Below are 15,507 nucleotides of genomic sequence, written 5' to 3'. Positions count from 1 at the left end.
TCTTTCCCTCTTTGCCCGTGTAGACATATCAGTGAAAACAACAAAATAGTTATTAGTGCTCCCTGGGACTGCAGAGCCTGAAATGACATGAGACAGCATTTTCTTTGGCTGCTTTAGTTCTCTTTGCTTGTTTGCCTTTGAGGAGTACAAATGACCATTTCAAAATCAGGATTTGAAGCTGACGATGACAATTGATAACACTAATTTTTTTCACGTGTGAAGCACTTTCCATTCAGTGGGCTCTCAAACTGCTTTTTAAAACTGTCCGGCTTCCCTTCATCCACTACCAAAATGAACCTACCTCGAAGTGGAACAAAGGACCCGTCAATGCAAGGTGGCAATACACAGCAATTTAGGGCAGAATAGTGAAGAATAATGCGCCTCACCGAAGGCACAGGGTCAAGTCCAGTTGGCAGAATACGTATCCTGAATGAAAGCCTGGACAAAACATCATCACCAGGACTTGCATGCTCCCACTCAAAAGGGAAAGTGCTATGGGATCATCAGTCATTAGAGGAGGTCAGAGCCCTAAGTTTTACATCTCGAATAGGGGCAAGGCACCATGTTAAAGTACATTCAGAACTGCCTCAAAAGAGAGGGAAAAAAAAGATGCAATATGCTGACTGTTATTTCTGAAGTCTTTCCTTCAAAAAAAGGATTTTTTTTTTTGGTTCCCCCCTCCTTTCCTGTAGAAAGGAAAGGCTCTATTGAACTTCAGTCCACACTGTGCTTCACTTTACAGGAAGCCCAACCCATTTTGAAGTTAATATGAACTGCAAGAGGAGTATACAAGGTGGGAAACTCTTGAAGTGAGTACAAGACTATTCATAAAATGAGTGAGAAAAGGAAATAGGTGATTATAAAAGGTCACTAGAAATGTCAGCTTACCAATGGCATTGTATGAAGGGAGGTGTAACCCACTGCAACACAAACCTATTACAGCTGAACTTGCAAAGGGTACCCATAACCTCAACCTCTTTTGTTTGGATGCTTACATTTAGAAAGTTTCTTTCATAACACTATGCCTCCAAAACTTACATAAATCCAAAGAATGAGGACTTACCCACCCAACATCTATTTCACAGCTGCTTCAATTGGACACAACAGATGAATGAAACCAAAAAATTTTCCCAGCCACTAGGAACACAGATGCTTAGCACCAGATTCAGCAATTACTGAAGCACAACTGCTGCATGAAACTGGGAGGTCCAGGAAAAAGGCAGCTGGTGAGTCTCTCATTCAAATACCTCTTGTCCTCAACCAGATCCCATTGAGAGGAAAAGATTTCCAACTTTAAAAAAAAAAAAAGTTTTCTGAGAGGTAGAGCATTTTTTTTTCCCCTACAGCACCACCAACAGCAAGAAAATTGTGGTGGGTGAATGGCAAATGAAAGGTGGTTCATGTAGCTGTAGGGTGTACCATCTTGCATGATATCCTGAATACTTGTATCATGTGGTGAAGAACACTGATCTGGCGGCAGGAACAAGATGAGGAAGTATTACATGAGTGAGTATTTTAAAATAAAAAGTAAAAGTAAAACTGACTGCATGAGAGTAATAGCAGAACCACAAGGTTTGCTTTTAATAGGTACCAGTGCCGAAAGGGATGTGTTTATCAGTGGTGCTATATGCATGTCAAAGGACTGGATGATCTAGGACAGTTTCTATAGTCCCATGTTCCTTGTATGACCACCTACTCTGCTTTATTCAATAAACAAGATATTTTTAAGGATGTTTTACTGCCCAGACACCTCAGACATTTAATATCCTCTCTCTTTGTATTTTATTTATTCTTTTAGCTTTTTCTAACCCATGTATAATCCAATGATTTTTCCAGCAGAGATTCCAATTCTGACATAAACTCAGAGCAGGAGACGATGGACAGCATACTTTCACTCTCCCAATTCTCTCCTCCTGCTTTCTTCCACCTATGTACCCCCAAGTTACTCAACGCTTTAGTTTATTTTTATTACTGTTATATCTTTTAGCAGAGAGAAACATTAACCGTGGGGGTGAGAGCCAGACTTGCTCAGATGGAGTGCAGGAGCCTTTGCACTCCCTCATTTTGTGCTTCAGTGCATTTCTTGCTGACAAGTACAAGAATGCAAGGGAGAGCCAGCAAAGCTAAGGCAGATTCTCTGAAACCTGGTCTCAGCCCTCCACTACACCCTCAACAGATATTACAGTGCCGGCTGCCAAAAGAACTTAGCTCCGACACAGTTCAGGCCAGGCCAGTAAGCTATTTAAAGAGGATGGTTTATTTATATACTTTTCACCCTCCTTCACTCTCCTCCAAACTCCTTCCCTCCCCTCCAAACTCCCCCTCTATTTTTTAAGACGGGAAATTACCAGTAGCCCTGAGCACATAAAATTTGACAGCGGTTTACCAGATAATTTGTACTGGTCCCTTTGTCTTTGCTGGTACTTTTACTCTTCAATAAATTCCTTCAACCATTAAACAGTGTTACTCCCACAACAGCTTTGACAGAGATCAAAAGTGTGGCAGGTTTGCTCTGAATTTCTACTGCTATCTTCCAGGCACTGAAGAGCTAGATGGAGACAAAAGATGTTTTTCTTTCCTTTGCTCTCTTCCAAAGATTTTTTTTTTCCTTGATTTCCATACAGACAATAAAAACATTTTAAAAAGTAGTTAAGGTGGATTTGAGGAGGTAGCGGGGGTGAGGGGGTGGTGGGGGAAGGGAGAGACTGGGGAGAATGGTTGCAATCCAGTACTTAATTCATTGTGCTTTTGCTGAAATAATGATGACATCTATTGATAACACTGCCTCACCTTCTTAAAAAGAACCTGTACTGCTAGGAAAACCAGAATAATTATGAATTTATGAATTAAACTACTGTCTACTCTCAGCAGATATCTGTTGACATGAGCAGTAGGGAGATGTATGTTGAGATACATATATATGTATATATATACAGGCCTGCAATCCTCATTCCAATGACCTGGAAAGCAAAGATGGACTCCTCACAACTTTGTGCATGCGGTGAACAGTGCTCCATGCCTACCTCAGCAACACAGTGTTTTTTCCAAGGAATCTAGGAACACTCAGAAAGGTGGTTGGTTTCGGGTCTACTTGGTACAACTGGAGTCCCAGGCAGCTAAGCTCATCTGCCATCTTGTCAGTTGTTGACACCTGCTACAACCACCAGAATAGACCTTGAATCTGATCCTTGCAAGGAATGCATGTTCATTATACTTATATATATACTTGGATCTACCAAAGTAATAAAAAAAACCAAATGAAAATCAAGCAGAAAAATAAAAAAGCTTCAGAGAGATTATTTCATCCACAACACTGAATTCAACCTTTGGGAAGAGGCAAATTCTTAGGAGGGTTCAGCGGGAAAGGAGGACACTCAGATGAGGCTAAAGAAGCCCACAGGGGAAGCTGTGTATTTCATTTCTGGAATGTGAACCATGTTCATCTATTTTTAGTTTTGAACCGAGTTCCTCTGCCTCCTGCCAGAAGTCCTGAGCCCTGTGCCGGTGCAACAAGAGCAGTGGCCCAGCCATCCCTTAATAGCTATTACTTCTTAATAAAGAGCAGCACTTAGGCAAGGGATGAAGTTACTGTCAGACGGGTCATGATTAATAATGATTAATCTGATCCTTGCCAACATGAACTAGATCCACCATTCACTAAATAATTACTCTGCAGCATGGATACCGTTTCCAGAGAAGGCATACATTTGTCATATTAAAACCAAAAACAAACACGCAGAAGGACAGGAGGATCTCAGTTCTCAGTAACACTTGAGCTCACACAAGCCACCACAAAAGTTAAGCAAAGAGAAAAAAAAAAATAAAAATCAAAGGACAAGAGCAGTTAAACAATCATGAGCTGCCTACCTTTTGGGAGACGCAAAAGAAAACAAATAAAACTAAACCCTGAGAAAGCAGAGCAACACGTGCTCAGAATATGGAGTGCTCTGCTACTTCTGGTTCTCAACCTTATGCGTAGCTTTAATATGTACATTATTTGTCCACCCGCACATTTTTTTCCCTGTTTTTAAATAACATTTTTCTTTCCTTAGAAATAAACAAATTAAATTACTACTGAAGAACCATCTTTCCTGCTTTATGTTAATATACTACTTTGCATAAGGAAATGTTAGTCCAGGATTGCCATTCTTATGCAACATGCACCTCAAACAATAAGCAACAGTATAATAATTTATAGGGAGGCATAAATTACTGGGAAACTAATAACCACTCTGAAGAGCATGTATGAACCTTACAATTACAGTAGGATGTTTGTGGTGCAGAAAGTTGGTTCTGGGGCTTGGAACATGGATGAATTTCATTCCCACAAAGCACACAGACATCTGGCAAATGATGCCAAAGGCAGCCAAGGACATAGGGGGTTGCTGCCAAGAAGCAGCGTTTTTTTGGGACTCCTCTCAGTCATCTTGCTTCACCAACACAAAGCTTCATCAAGACCATCCGTAGAGGATGCGACACTAGTTCTTCAGCTGTATTCCCTTCAAGGTTTTCAAACCTTTCAGGGATTTACATTACACTGCTTAACCTTCCACCTCATCTTGTAGGGTTTGATTTGGACTGGGAGGCCACACAACATAGGCCACCAGCCCCTTTCCTGCTCTGGTGCAAATCCATCATAAAGGTTTGGCTCCTTGTGACTGTTGTGAAATACCAGTCCCACGTAAGTCTGTTTGGACTTCTGCTGTTGATAGTGTTGGCGCCAGGATTTACACTCCAGTGACTTGCACCATGGAGAATACCATGTACATAGGTACCTTTGGATGCCAGGCTCAGGGGAGCAGATCTCAGGTCAAGGAGGTAAAGGTGCCTTCTCTTCTAGAGGCTTACTGGAAAAATGCCAGTAAATCACAACCTCAGCAATGGGATCATGACTTCATTCAGCTGTGGATTTTCACTGGTGAGCAGTGTGTCTATGACTTTTTCAAAGTTTCCAAATATATTTCAAATAATGAAAAAAAAAAAAAAAATCTTGGCAAAGCATTACGTTTCCCAAAAATATTCAGCCAAAAAGTAGCTTGTTAGTCCCAAAACTTTAAATAGTTCATGGTATAAACTCACATACCTATTTATATGTACATTTATGAAATGAAAACTAAGTTGCATTTTCATTCAATTTAACAGAGGCACCACAGGAAAACCCAATGCAGGTTGACAAAAAAAGAAGGAACAGAAAAAGTTAGTAACAACAACAATGAAGGTAAACCTTTAAAATCTGAGACAGAGCACAGGAGGAGGGGATAAAGCTCTGCAAACAAAACTAAACCCTGTGCAGTGTTTTTCCCCTTCACAAAGTGAAACAAGCTGTTCCTAAAATAATGCTCCCTTGGTTTTCTGGCAATTAGTGTCCTGAAGGATTAGCCTACAATCATCAGCAAGTATTTGCCTTTCCCAGCCGATGTCACCATAGAAGTCTGTGTTTATCTACAAGGCTCAGGGGATAATTTATAAGCTGAGCTGAGGTCCTGCATTCACAGACAAATGTTTCTCATTGCCACCCACCCTCCTATACTAGCTTCCTCCCCATCCACCTCCTGTCCCCTGAAATACAGACAAGATCCTGTCAGGGGCACAATAAATGAGCTTTACAGCCTCTGGAGCAAGCACTTCCTTAATAGTTTGTGCTGATACAACAAAAAAAAGTTTAGTGAGATAGTCAACAAACCATAGATATCAAAAATTATATTTCAGAAAGTAACCAAACACAACGAATAATTTATCACTGTCCCAGAAAACATAAAAGAGAATGGGATGGTTTTTCACTGTAGAAACTGTTGCCTACTCTATAATTAGAGTGTTGTCATCAATGAGTTTTAGGTCCAGTATTCAGGGTTTGCTAAAGATAGTGTTTTGTAAAACCTCCCTGCAATCAATATGTTCCCATTTAATTATTAATCTCTATTACAAGCAGATTTGATGCTGCTCTATTCCTGTTGTAAATCAAGAGTGATTCAACCAGAGTATATCAAAATACAAAAAACTAAAATTGGTCAAAGTGTTCATTTCTAAATTAATTTTCTCCTGATATGTTCGAACATCAACATGAGAAAATTAAGCCTGTATTTGAGAGAATGGGAAGCTATTTTTTAAAGAAAAGTAATACAAATCCTTTTCTTGATGGTGAACTTATAGAATAGCTCACAATGGTGAATTTGTCATTTTGAAAGTACTAATTAAAGAAAAAAAAAACCATTACTGAAAGACTTAATCCTACAAAGCATTTATAAGTGTGACTAACATTCCTCAAAACAGAGCCCACTTAAGGATAGATAAATAGTAAGAGACATTAACAAAATGAGTCTCAGAGATATTGTTATTAGTTAGGGTTGGTGAACATGCATGTTGGAAGCGAAAAACGTATTTTCCTCCTGAGAATTCATCTCTTTTCCCAACAGTAAATTATCAGGAGTCCCTGGAGCTTTGTGGGCATTGTCTGAATCTGCTTCAGGTCTCTACCTGGTCACAGGCTGTTCACAAGGTACATTAGAGAGCAAAGGTATTTGATATTTGAGATCAACTGCTTCACTCTACCACATTTTACATTAGATGAACCAATATTTATAAAATGTTTCTGCTCAAATAAAGTTTTGTTTCATTTCTGGAGCAAATGATCTCTGAATTTAAACTTTTCTTTAGCTCCAAACCAGAAGGCCATAACAACTGAAAATGTTGACAGGGACAAACTTGTCTGGTCTGAATAAATGCAAAATGGTAGGACGTAGGAAGAGACCACCAGCTGACTGTCGTTCAGAGTGCAGTCCACCTCACTTGCAATTACTGGACCCTACAAGTGATCCCACTGACGCCAATTTGACCAATTTTAGAATAAGGGACCATTAATTCCAAGTAATGAACATTGAATCCTGGCCGTTGGTCTGTGAACAAGTTTTTACATGTCTATCATAAGGAACCTCAATAAAGAATGTTCTTGTGATGGTGTCACTTCAGAACAAAAGCATGTGACGAATGGCACGTTTCTCTGTAACTATTGCCCATCCAGGCAGCTACAGTATGAGACTAAAGGCTGCATGCATTTAGCCAGCAAGAAAGTGAGATATTCTTTAAGAAAGGCATTGCCTGGAATGCTTTTTTATAAAGAAACAGAATTCATGAATATATCAATCAGGTGGGAATAAGCCAGGCTAGAGCACTAACAACTAGTACAATGAATCCTGATCTTGCTTGAGGGTTTTTTGGCAAATAACAAATAAAAAAACATTAATGTTATATCATTGCCAGCCATGCCAAGGACTCTAGTTTGTGTCCAGGAATGCTGATACACAACAACACAGTTCAAATCTACTAGATGTTAACACATTCTTTTATTTCCACAAGTTAAGGTGCATATTGACTGACCTGATCTGAGTCTTTCACTTGAGCATTTTTCCCTTTTCTGCAACCACAACTCATAAGCAGTTTCGTATCTCCAATGACTTTTCCCTATAAGAGACAAAGCAAGAAAAACATTAGCACAATCTGAACCACTGAAGACCAAGAGGCTTGTATTTCTGACCAGAAGCAGGGGAAGAAAGGGCATTAGGGAAACATGTGGACTCATCCTGCATTGCTTGATCTACAGCATCACAGATTCCAAGCTGTTGAGAAGACTTCCCCAAAGCCTCTCAAACTTTGCATAAGCAGGGGCAGAAGGAAAGCAAGGTATGTAGGAAAACACAGTGAGAATACAGGCAAGCCATGCTGAAAAGGAACATGTTATTTTAATCCAATGTTTCATACACATACATGAACAAGAACAAGTCTATCATGCTCAGAGAGTACGATTACCAAATGGAGTGACTTGAGATAAAGCTCATTTACCAGCATTTCTGCCCACCCTCACCAAGTTTGTGGTTATGTGTTTTTAATGTAGCTAGATTTGGTGAAATAAAGTCTACAGGTGTGACTTTCGCTCATGAGAACATATAATGAGGTCCATATAACCACTGACAAGTTTTTGCCAGGAATTCAGCAGCCCTCCCTTACCCAACACTGCTGTTGCAGACCCTGAAATATCAAAACCACACTGGGATCAATGGAGATTTACAAAGAAACAGGGTTCCCTCAATCTCTTTTTACCTACAACCAACAGTTTGGAAAACTGAGCTCAAACACCTCCTTTTGGTTGACAACCCATCAGACTCACTGAGCGTGATCTGAGCAGCAAGGCCTTTTATGTTAATGTGGTTCTTTTCCTGGGGATTATGAGAGTTGCTTTGGTTCTTCAACAAAGCCTTTCTGGAGCATATCAGACCTGGACTTTATGGAATTGAGTAAGGAATTGAGTGTGCCCTCAGCAAGTTTGCCGACGACACCAAGCTGTGTGGCTCGGTTGATATACTGGAGGGAAGGGATGCCATCCAGAGGGACCTGGACATGCTTGTGAGGTGGGCTGATGTGTCAACCTCATGAAGTTTAACCAAGCCAAGTGCAAGGTCCTACATCTGGGTCAGCAGAACCCCAGGCACAGCTACAGGCTGGGCATTGAAGAGATTCAAAGCAGCCCTGAGGAGAAGGGCTTGGGGGCGGTGACTGATGAGAAACTCAACATGGGCAGGCAGTGTGCGCTTGCAGCCCAGAAAGCCAACTGTATCCTGGGCTGTATCAAAAGAAGCGTGACCAGCAGGTCAAAGGAGGTGATCCTGCCCCTCTACTCTGCTCTCATGAGACCTCACTTGGAGTATTGTGTCCAGTTCTGGTGTCTTCAACATCAAAAGGACATGGAGCTGTTGGAGCAAGTCCAGAGGAGGGCCACAAGGATAGTAAGAGGACTGGAGCACTTCCCGTATGAAGACAGGCTGAGAAAGTTGGGGCTGTTCAGCCTGGAAAAGAGAAGGCTGCGTGGAGACCTCCTAGCAGCCTCCCAATATCTGAAGGGGGCCTACCAGGATGCTGGGGAGGGACTCTTCCTTAGGGACTCTAGTGGTAGGACAAGGGGTAATGGCTTTAAATTAAACAGGGGAAGTTTAGATTAGATATAAGGAAGAAGTTCTTTACAGTGAGGGTGGTGAGGCACTGGAATGGGTTGCCAAAGGAACTTGTGAATGCTCCAACACTGGCAGTGTTCAAGGCCAGACTGGACAGAACCTTGGGCGACATAGTTTAGTGTGTGGTGTCCCTGCTCATGGCAGGGGGGTTGGAACTAGATGATCTTAAGGTCCTTTGCAACCCTAACTATTCTATGATTTTATGATATCTTGATAAATCACCATGGCAGAAAGGGTCTGGGATTCCAGGTTTGATCAAAACGGTCCTTGAGCTCAAACAGTAGCACAGCCAACTGAGTTGCCACAAACCCATCAGAATTACTTGTTTTCCTATAGACACACACAAAGACATCACATTTTTCTCAGACTTCGGGTGTCTACAGCTGAAAAATAAACACTCTCAGCATCTGCTGAGCAACAGAGTAAGAATCTGCTTGTGTGCAGCCATGAAGAGTCACGAGATTTCAGCTGAATGAATTTATATGGAAAAGTAGACCTTAACACTAAAGCAGTTAATGAGTTTCACAAAGTGGAAGTGCTCTGCCCTAAATGATCAGGAAGGGAAAGGGCATGATTAAAAGGAATTGCAGACATTGCTCAATGTCAGGGCACAGCAGAGAGATGACCTTTGGTGACAGGAATTACAAATAGGCAGATAAACTTCTGGTCACCTCAGAAGTACCTGCAACCTTCCAGGTGTGGTGAGGTCTCTTACATGGTGACCCCAGCATCTCACAAGTCCCAGCAAGGTCAGATAATGTGCAAAAATTATCTTTTCTCTGATTTTCAGAAGAGATGCTGGGAAGAAAAAGTCACTGAAAAGTCTGTGCCTACACTTGATACCTAACCAAAATGCCCAGTGGGCTGCTGACTGTAGCCTGTCATACTTTGAGGTTTTCAGGAGACTATTTCCAACTGTTTTCTACCTGTGGCTCCCATCTAGCAAAGATACTTTACTCTTGCCCCATTACTACAGTCCTACTCTATAATCTCCTAAACTCAAACCCAAAACCACTCCCCAGAAAGAAGTGATTAAAGTAAAATTTAAAGGAATAGTGTTAAATTATTAGGGTAGAGATATGAAATTGAGGCACAGGGAGATAATTGTATATCTAACCAATGGAGACTTTCTAGACACACCACAGGACATGAAACAAGTTAGAGATAAAAAAGTTCCTAAGGGAGACCAATATATTTCCTAACAGGCAGCTGATGGAGAGCTGGGATACCTGAGGGTGCCTATAGCAGCAACATATACCTGTGTTTAGGAAACTGTTTCCATACATGATCAGCTGATGTTCAACTTGTCCCAGTATCCACTGTAAAGTCATAATGTTGAAAAAGATACTCCAGCTCTTCTTACACCACAAACCAAAGTAAAACTTCCATTTTTAAACCCTTCTCTGCCTGTCATGCAACCTGAGCTCATGGCAAACCATGCCCATGTTCTCTTGTCTGGCCAGAAATACCATCAACCAAAAGAAATGGCAACATGTTTCTTATAATCACCTGGGAAATCAGGAGCAAAGGGGAGAGGGGAACATGAACCCAAAACTTGATAATTTTTAATTTTTCCCTGACAAGACATGAATGCAGGGGCTCTTCCATTCCCTAAAAAGCAAAGGAAAGCACTGCACTGAATGAATAACCTCACCTGCTTTTCCATCTACAGATGCACCTCTACTAATACTCATTGCTTGAATAAGCTACTACCTCCACCTTTTTTTAGGAAAGCTTATTATGAGCAGATGCTTAATTTAGGGATAGGTGTCTAACATTAGACAGCTAAGTTGAAAGGCAAGGAAAAAAAAAGCATATGGACAACATTTGCAGCCAGTCGCAACTCCGTGCAAGAGCAGATGGAGGCCTTGTCATTCAGGGGTTTCCTCACATACACCAAGCAGTTCAGTGGGGACAGGGAAAGGGGCTTCTGTTTGGATGCTTGTCTGGAACCAGATTAGAAGAAAGCACACTTTTCTGCAGCACACGCCTTGTGTTACATTAAACATGCATATGAAACCTCAGCTTTTATTCAGCGATCTGAAACAGAGCCCTCCAGGATGCTAAGGGTCAGTGAGTTTTTGTTTATCTGTATGTTATTTTACAGTTTCTAGTGCCCAAGGAGTTTGTTAAGAAATCAAAACACCTCACTGGATCTATCCTGCTGTGGTTGTTGCCTCCTAATACATCTGTCCCTCCTCCATCCAGCAGTGCCTGATGCTTACAGGGGAGGGATAGGAGAACACTGCAAAGAGAGAAACTTCATCTCACTGGGTACTATAGGCGTTGGTCTTCATTTATAGAGCATAATTCCATGTTTTGTGGTGTTTTAATAAAAGGGTTATAAGAAATACAGTGATCTTGAGAGCTCATGAATGTATTGCTACTAAATGATCTACTGCTGCCTGCTGTTGATGCAATGCTCTAGTTCAGAAGCAGCTATGAGCAAGGATTTCCAATGGAGGAGCTCACTTTGCCTTCTGCTGGCTCCCATCCATCATCACGCATCCCCCTTCCCAAGGCAAAGAGCAAGAAGACATCTTAGTGAGCACAAAGAGCAAAGCACATATGTTTCACTTTCCCACCATTTATAGGGAGTTTCACTAGCCTCACCCTCCTCTTTGCACCACAGGCTCCAAGAGTGGCCAAAGCTTGCAGAAAAATGAAGAAAAATAATAGTAACAGGCTTAATTATCTCAGCTGCACGGGTGACAGGAACTGATCAGTTGCCAGTTTTCACAGCCTGTGGTCGAGAAACATCAAACTGCATTACCCAGAAGTCAAACGAAGGCCGGTCACAACTTGCTTCACGCCAGCAGCTCCAGGGGGAGGCCAGGGGAACACACAGATTGGAGGCTGCAGAGAGCTCCAGCTCTGCCGTGTTGCCCAGAGAAGTCCCAAATGGAGCTGCCAGCCCTGTTTAAAGGAGTCAGACGTGACGCACATGGCACCAGCAGGCCTCTGTGGAGCTGCCAGGCTCTGTGCTCCAGAGGACCTGGCTGGGATTAACCAGAGGATCCCGTCTTCCTCCCGCTTTCCCAAGGCTGCTGCTGGAAACATTAGCTGGAGAGGTTGGCACGAAGCCATGCACCTTGCAGCCGCTGGCAGGTTCAGCTGGGCTCTGACCTGCTTGGTTCCAGTTTTGAGCAACAGCCATTGAAAACACTAGCCTCACCCCCAAGGAGCTGGCACAGCCTGCCTCCACTTGGCCCCTGGAAAGTCTCACAGGCTAACCCTGGCCCCAGCTTTTAGCTCTTTCCATCCCTCCTGCCTTACAATACCCACAAAATATCCCCCACCAACAGATGAAAATGTAAGGTGCAGAAAGTATAGCTGAGCCTTGGCCCATGGCAATCTGGGGAACAGCACACATCTTCCAGCATTGCCTTTCCAAGGCTTTTATCAGCATTTCAGCTGCTAGAAGCAGCCTGGCTCTTCAAAGAGCTCTTTCTGAAAAAGCTTTGTGAAGCCGAGCTGAGCAGCCCTTTGCAGCCTCTTCCCTTTTTTTCCTCTCCTGTCTTACGCCACCAAAACAGCTCTCCAGCATGATACCCTCATAAACACAGAGACTGTGCCTCCTAAGGAAATTACAAGAGTGTAGGGAGGCAATGCCATCTTTCTCTGACTCCTTCATCTATCCAAATAGCCTAACATTTCAAAGACTGGAGAGCACATTTGCAGCCACATCCCCCAACATCCTGCACCAGGCAGGCTGTGCAATTCAGTCTGCTGTCCTGCCACTGTGCTTAACAGTTATTTTTAACTAAAGTCATTACTGTTTTCACTGTGGGCTACTCAGTAACATGCCAAGAAGAACATAGTGATTTTATGTTGGGGTTTTTTCCCTAGGGCCATACTTTAGTTTATCACCAAGAAGAAAACATACTTATAGCACTGCAATGGTGAACCCTAAAAGAATCCCCATGGGTGCCTAAATGATGTTGGGAAGAACAGCTTATTAAACTTACGGGTTTTAGCTGTTCTGTCAGGGTGATCTAAGTGTCTTGAAGAACTGGTGCCCAAGTGCTACAGTGGTAGAATGGGAGAGGAAAAGGGGGGAAATGAAGGCAAACAAGAACTGAATCCAAGGTGGAGGCAAGCGGCAGTACAACAGACAGCTGGTGTCTGGGTGGTGGTAAATCACCCTGAAATGAGCCTCTTCCCTCAGCTCAATGAGGCCTAAACAACAAAGGAAGGCACAGCTTGCAGCCGGACAGCCTGCTAGCCAACCACAGACACACATGACAGCTTCATTCAGGAGCCCGGAGTCAATACAAAAGCTTCGAAATCAATCCGACATCCTGCGACCTCAAACAATGCGCCAAATCTTCTCAGAATTGGAGCCCCAAATGAGGGGGAGCAGCATTCAAGGGAGATCAAACCACAGGGCTGGCATTGAAAGCGACTAAAAAGGAGAAGAATGTTCCCAGTTTATTAATGGCGAAGTCTGGCCGGCTGCATCCCAGCCGCCGTAGGTTACGTTCATTAAAGGGCAGCACTTTGCACATATTATGCAGAGGGCTTGGAGAGTATGTGTGTGTGTGTGTGCACAAGCGTGCCCCTCGCTTGCTAGAGATCAGGATGTGCCTTTCTGCTTAGCACTGTTGTCTCCATCAGAAATTCCTCCTGTGTGAACCGCAATCGGGGTTTTTTCCCACTTAAGCGACTGTATGGGCAGAGACGTGCGCACGCCCTCACACATATGCATGCTCTCTCTCATCCCTGAGCTTGAAAAGCATAAAGGAATTCAGACAGGCTCCTTACAAGGGAAAAAAATAAGAAAAATAAAAGCCTCACGTTTCACAACCCCTTCCCTCCTGGCCATACTCTCAGCTCACACACACACAGAATCTGTTACAAAAGGGTGAAGCATTATGTGATTGTTGCTGCTACTGGTGGAGCTGATTGCTCCATAAACACTTGCCCTCTCCTACGTGCCATAAAGGACCTGGTCCCATGACACAACAAACCCACAAAGAGGAGAAATAGAAAATGAAATTCTTCAGTCCCAGGAGCTGCCCCCTCCGGGTAGGATTGTCCCCTCTGGGGTAGTTTCACCTGCAGCATTTGTCTTGCAGCACTACACACAAATGGCACCCTTCCCCCTACAGCAACAAAAAGGCCAAGCAAATCCTTTTTACCAGCTTCCCTTTGAAGGCAGGTGGAGAAGTAGAATACAGACACACACACACACAAAGATAAATAGCACTTGCAAAAGTACTGTTTGGATTTGCCTGTCCTAATTATCTTCTTTTCAGCTGCCACATGTTTGAAAGAGTCAGACCTTACAAGTTTTCACCTCCTCAGCTGCACAGCCCAATATGGAGCACTTGCTAGAGGAGGTCAGACATGAAAAACTCCTCCTTTTTGTGCTGAAACAGGAGTAGATGAAGAGAAAAGGCTGAATTTTTCAAAGCCATCTACAGATTCTGATGCACGATTCCCATGCATTTTCACTGAAGATGTGTCAAAGTCCAGTCACCTTTGCTTTTCATATGTTCAGAACAGATACGCCTGTGGAAGCTAGTAACCTCTTTCAAATTCTGAGAAACTAGGTGCACAGACAGTAAAAACAATAAATGTTTCTTAGGATACAGCAATTCCAGCATATGTTGTTCTCAAAAGTTGGGGAAACTAATGTTAAGGCTCCATGAAAAATCTTTTTCCTTTATTCACCCTTCATTTCACTATACTATACTGTTATTGCCACAACTCTGGAGTCCTTAGAGACCATGAGCATGATCCCTACCTCTTTCTCTGAGAAAATAGCTCTATTTTTACTTAGTGATAATGTTATATAGATGCCAGAGGGCAGCTGGGCAAAGACAAGTATAGCAGATGCAACAAGTTTTTTCTCCATCACAAGATCGGATGGAAGATAACTCTATATGAAAGACAAGATAAGGTGATAAACGAACCCCAGGCAAGAAGACAAGAGAAGTCTCCTCTCGGTTTATCATCAACAGAGCAAAACGCCTCTCAATTAGCATTTGTAGGAAGAGGAAAGCTACAGCCAGGCTGGGTGAATGCCCAAAGATCTGATAGATGAGAGGTAGGAAACGATGGAGGGCTGCAACAATACCTAGCACTGCAGACAAAAGGCAGTCTGCAGGAATCAGACAGAGCAACATTCAAGGTTAAGTTTATTGAGAGGATAATAAGGCTGAAATATTTTATTTTAAAATAAGTTTATCTTCACACTGAAGTAGCACTTTCTGTTTCAGATATCTAGTGATTCCAAAACTGTATTTTCAAATTCAGGAAAACTGAGATACGTTTTCCCTTTTTTCTCCCCCCCCTTTTTTTTTTTTGCTTGCTTGCCTGCTTTAAACTCTGCTATTTGAATAATTTAGCAATCTATCTTAAATATTTCACCAATAAACCACAACCTTGTGTTTCTATTTCATGTTAAAACTGATCAGCAGAAAAATGCCTGAGCTGGAAGTTAAAATTCTGCTCCACCAAGCCAGTGATGCATAATCATTTCTCCATAGACTCTCTGGTG

At 42.4% G+C, this 15,507-nt stretch overlaps 1 protein-coding gene across 1 annotated transcript in view; it reads right to left on the bottom strand.

Annotated features, from left to right (window-relative positions):
- Positions 1-15,507, bottom strand: part of LOC104406409 (SET-binding protein-like) — an 89,938-nt gene that overhangs the window by 47,598 nt on the left and 26,833 nt on the right. The window contains exon 2 of the mRNA XM_010015377.1: positions 7,375-7,458. Within this exon, the coding sequence (XP_010013679.1) occupies positions 7,375-7,458 (84 nt within the window). The remainder of the gene's footprint in view (positions 1-7,374; positions 7,459-15,507) is intronic.

The sequence above is a fragment of the Nestor notabilis genome, unplaced genomic scaffold (assembly GCF_000696875.1).
Source record: "Nestor notabilis isolate BGI_N333 unplaced genomic scaffold, ASM69687v1 scaffold335, whole genome shotgun sequence".
In the NCBI taxonomy this organism is placed as follows: Eukaryota; Metazoa; Chordata; class Aves; order Psittaciformes; family Psittacidae; genus Nestor; species Nestor notabilis.
Note: the sequence above shows the minus strand (reverse complement) of the source record. Positions and strands in the feature narration are given on the sequence as shown.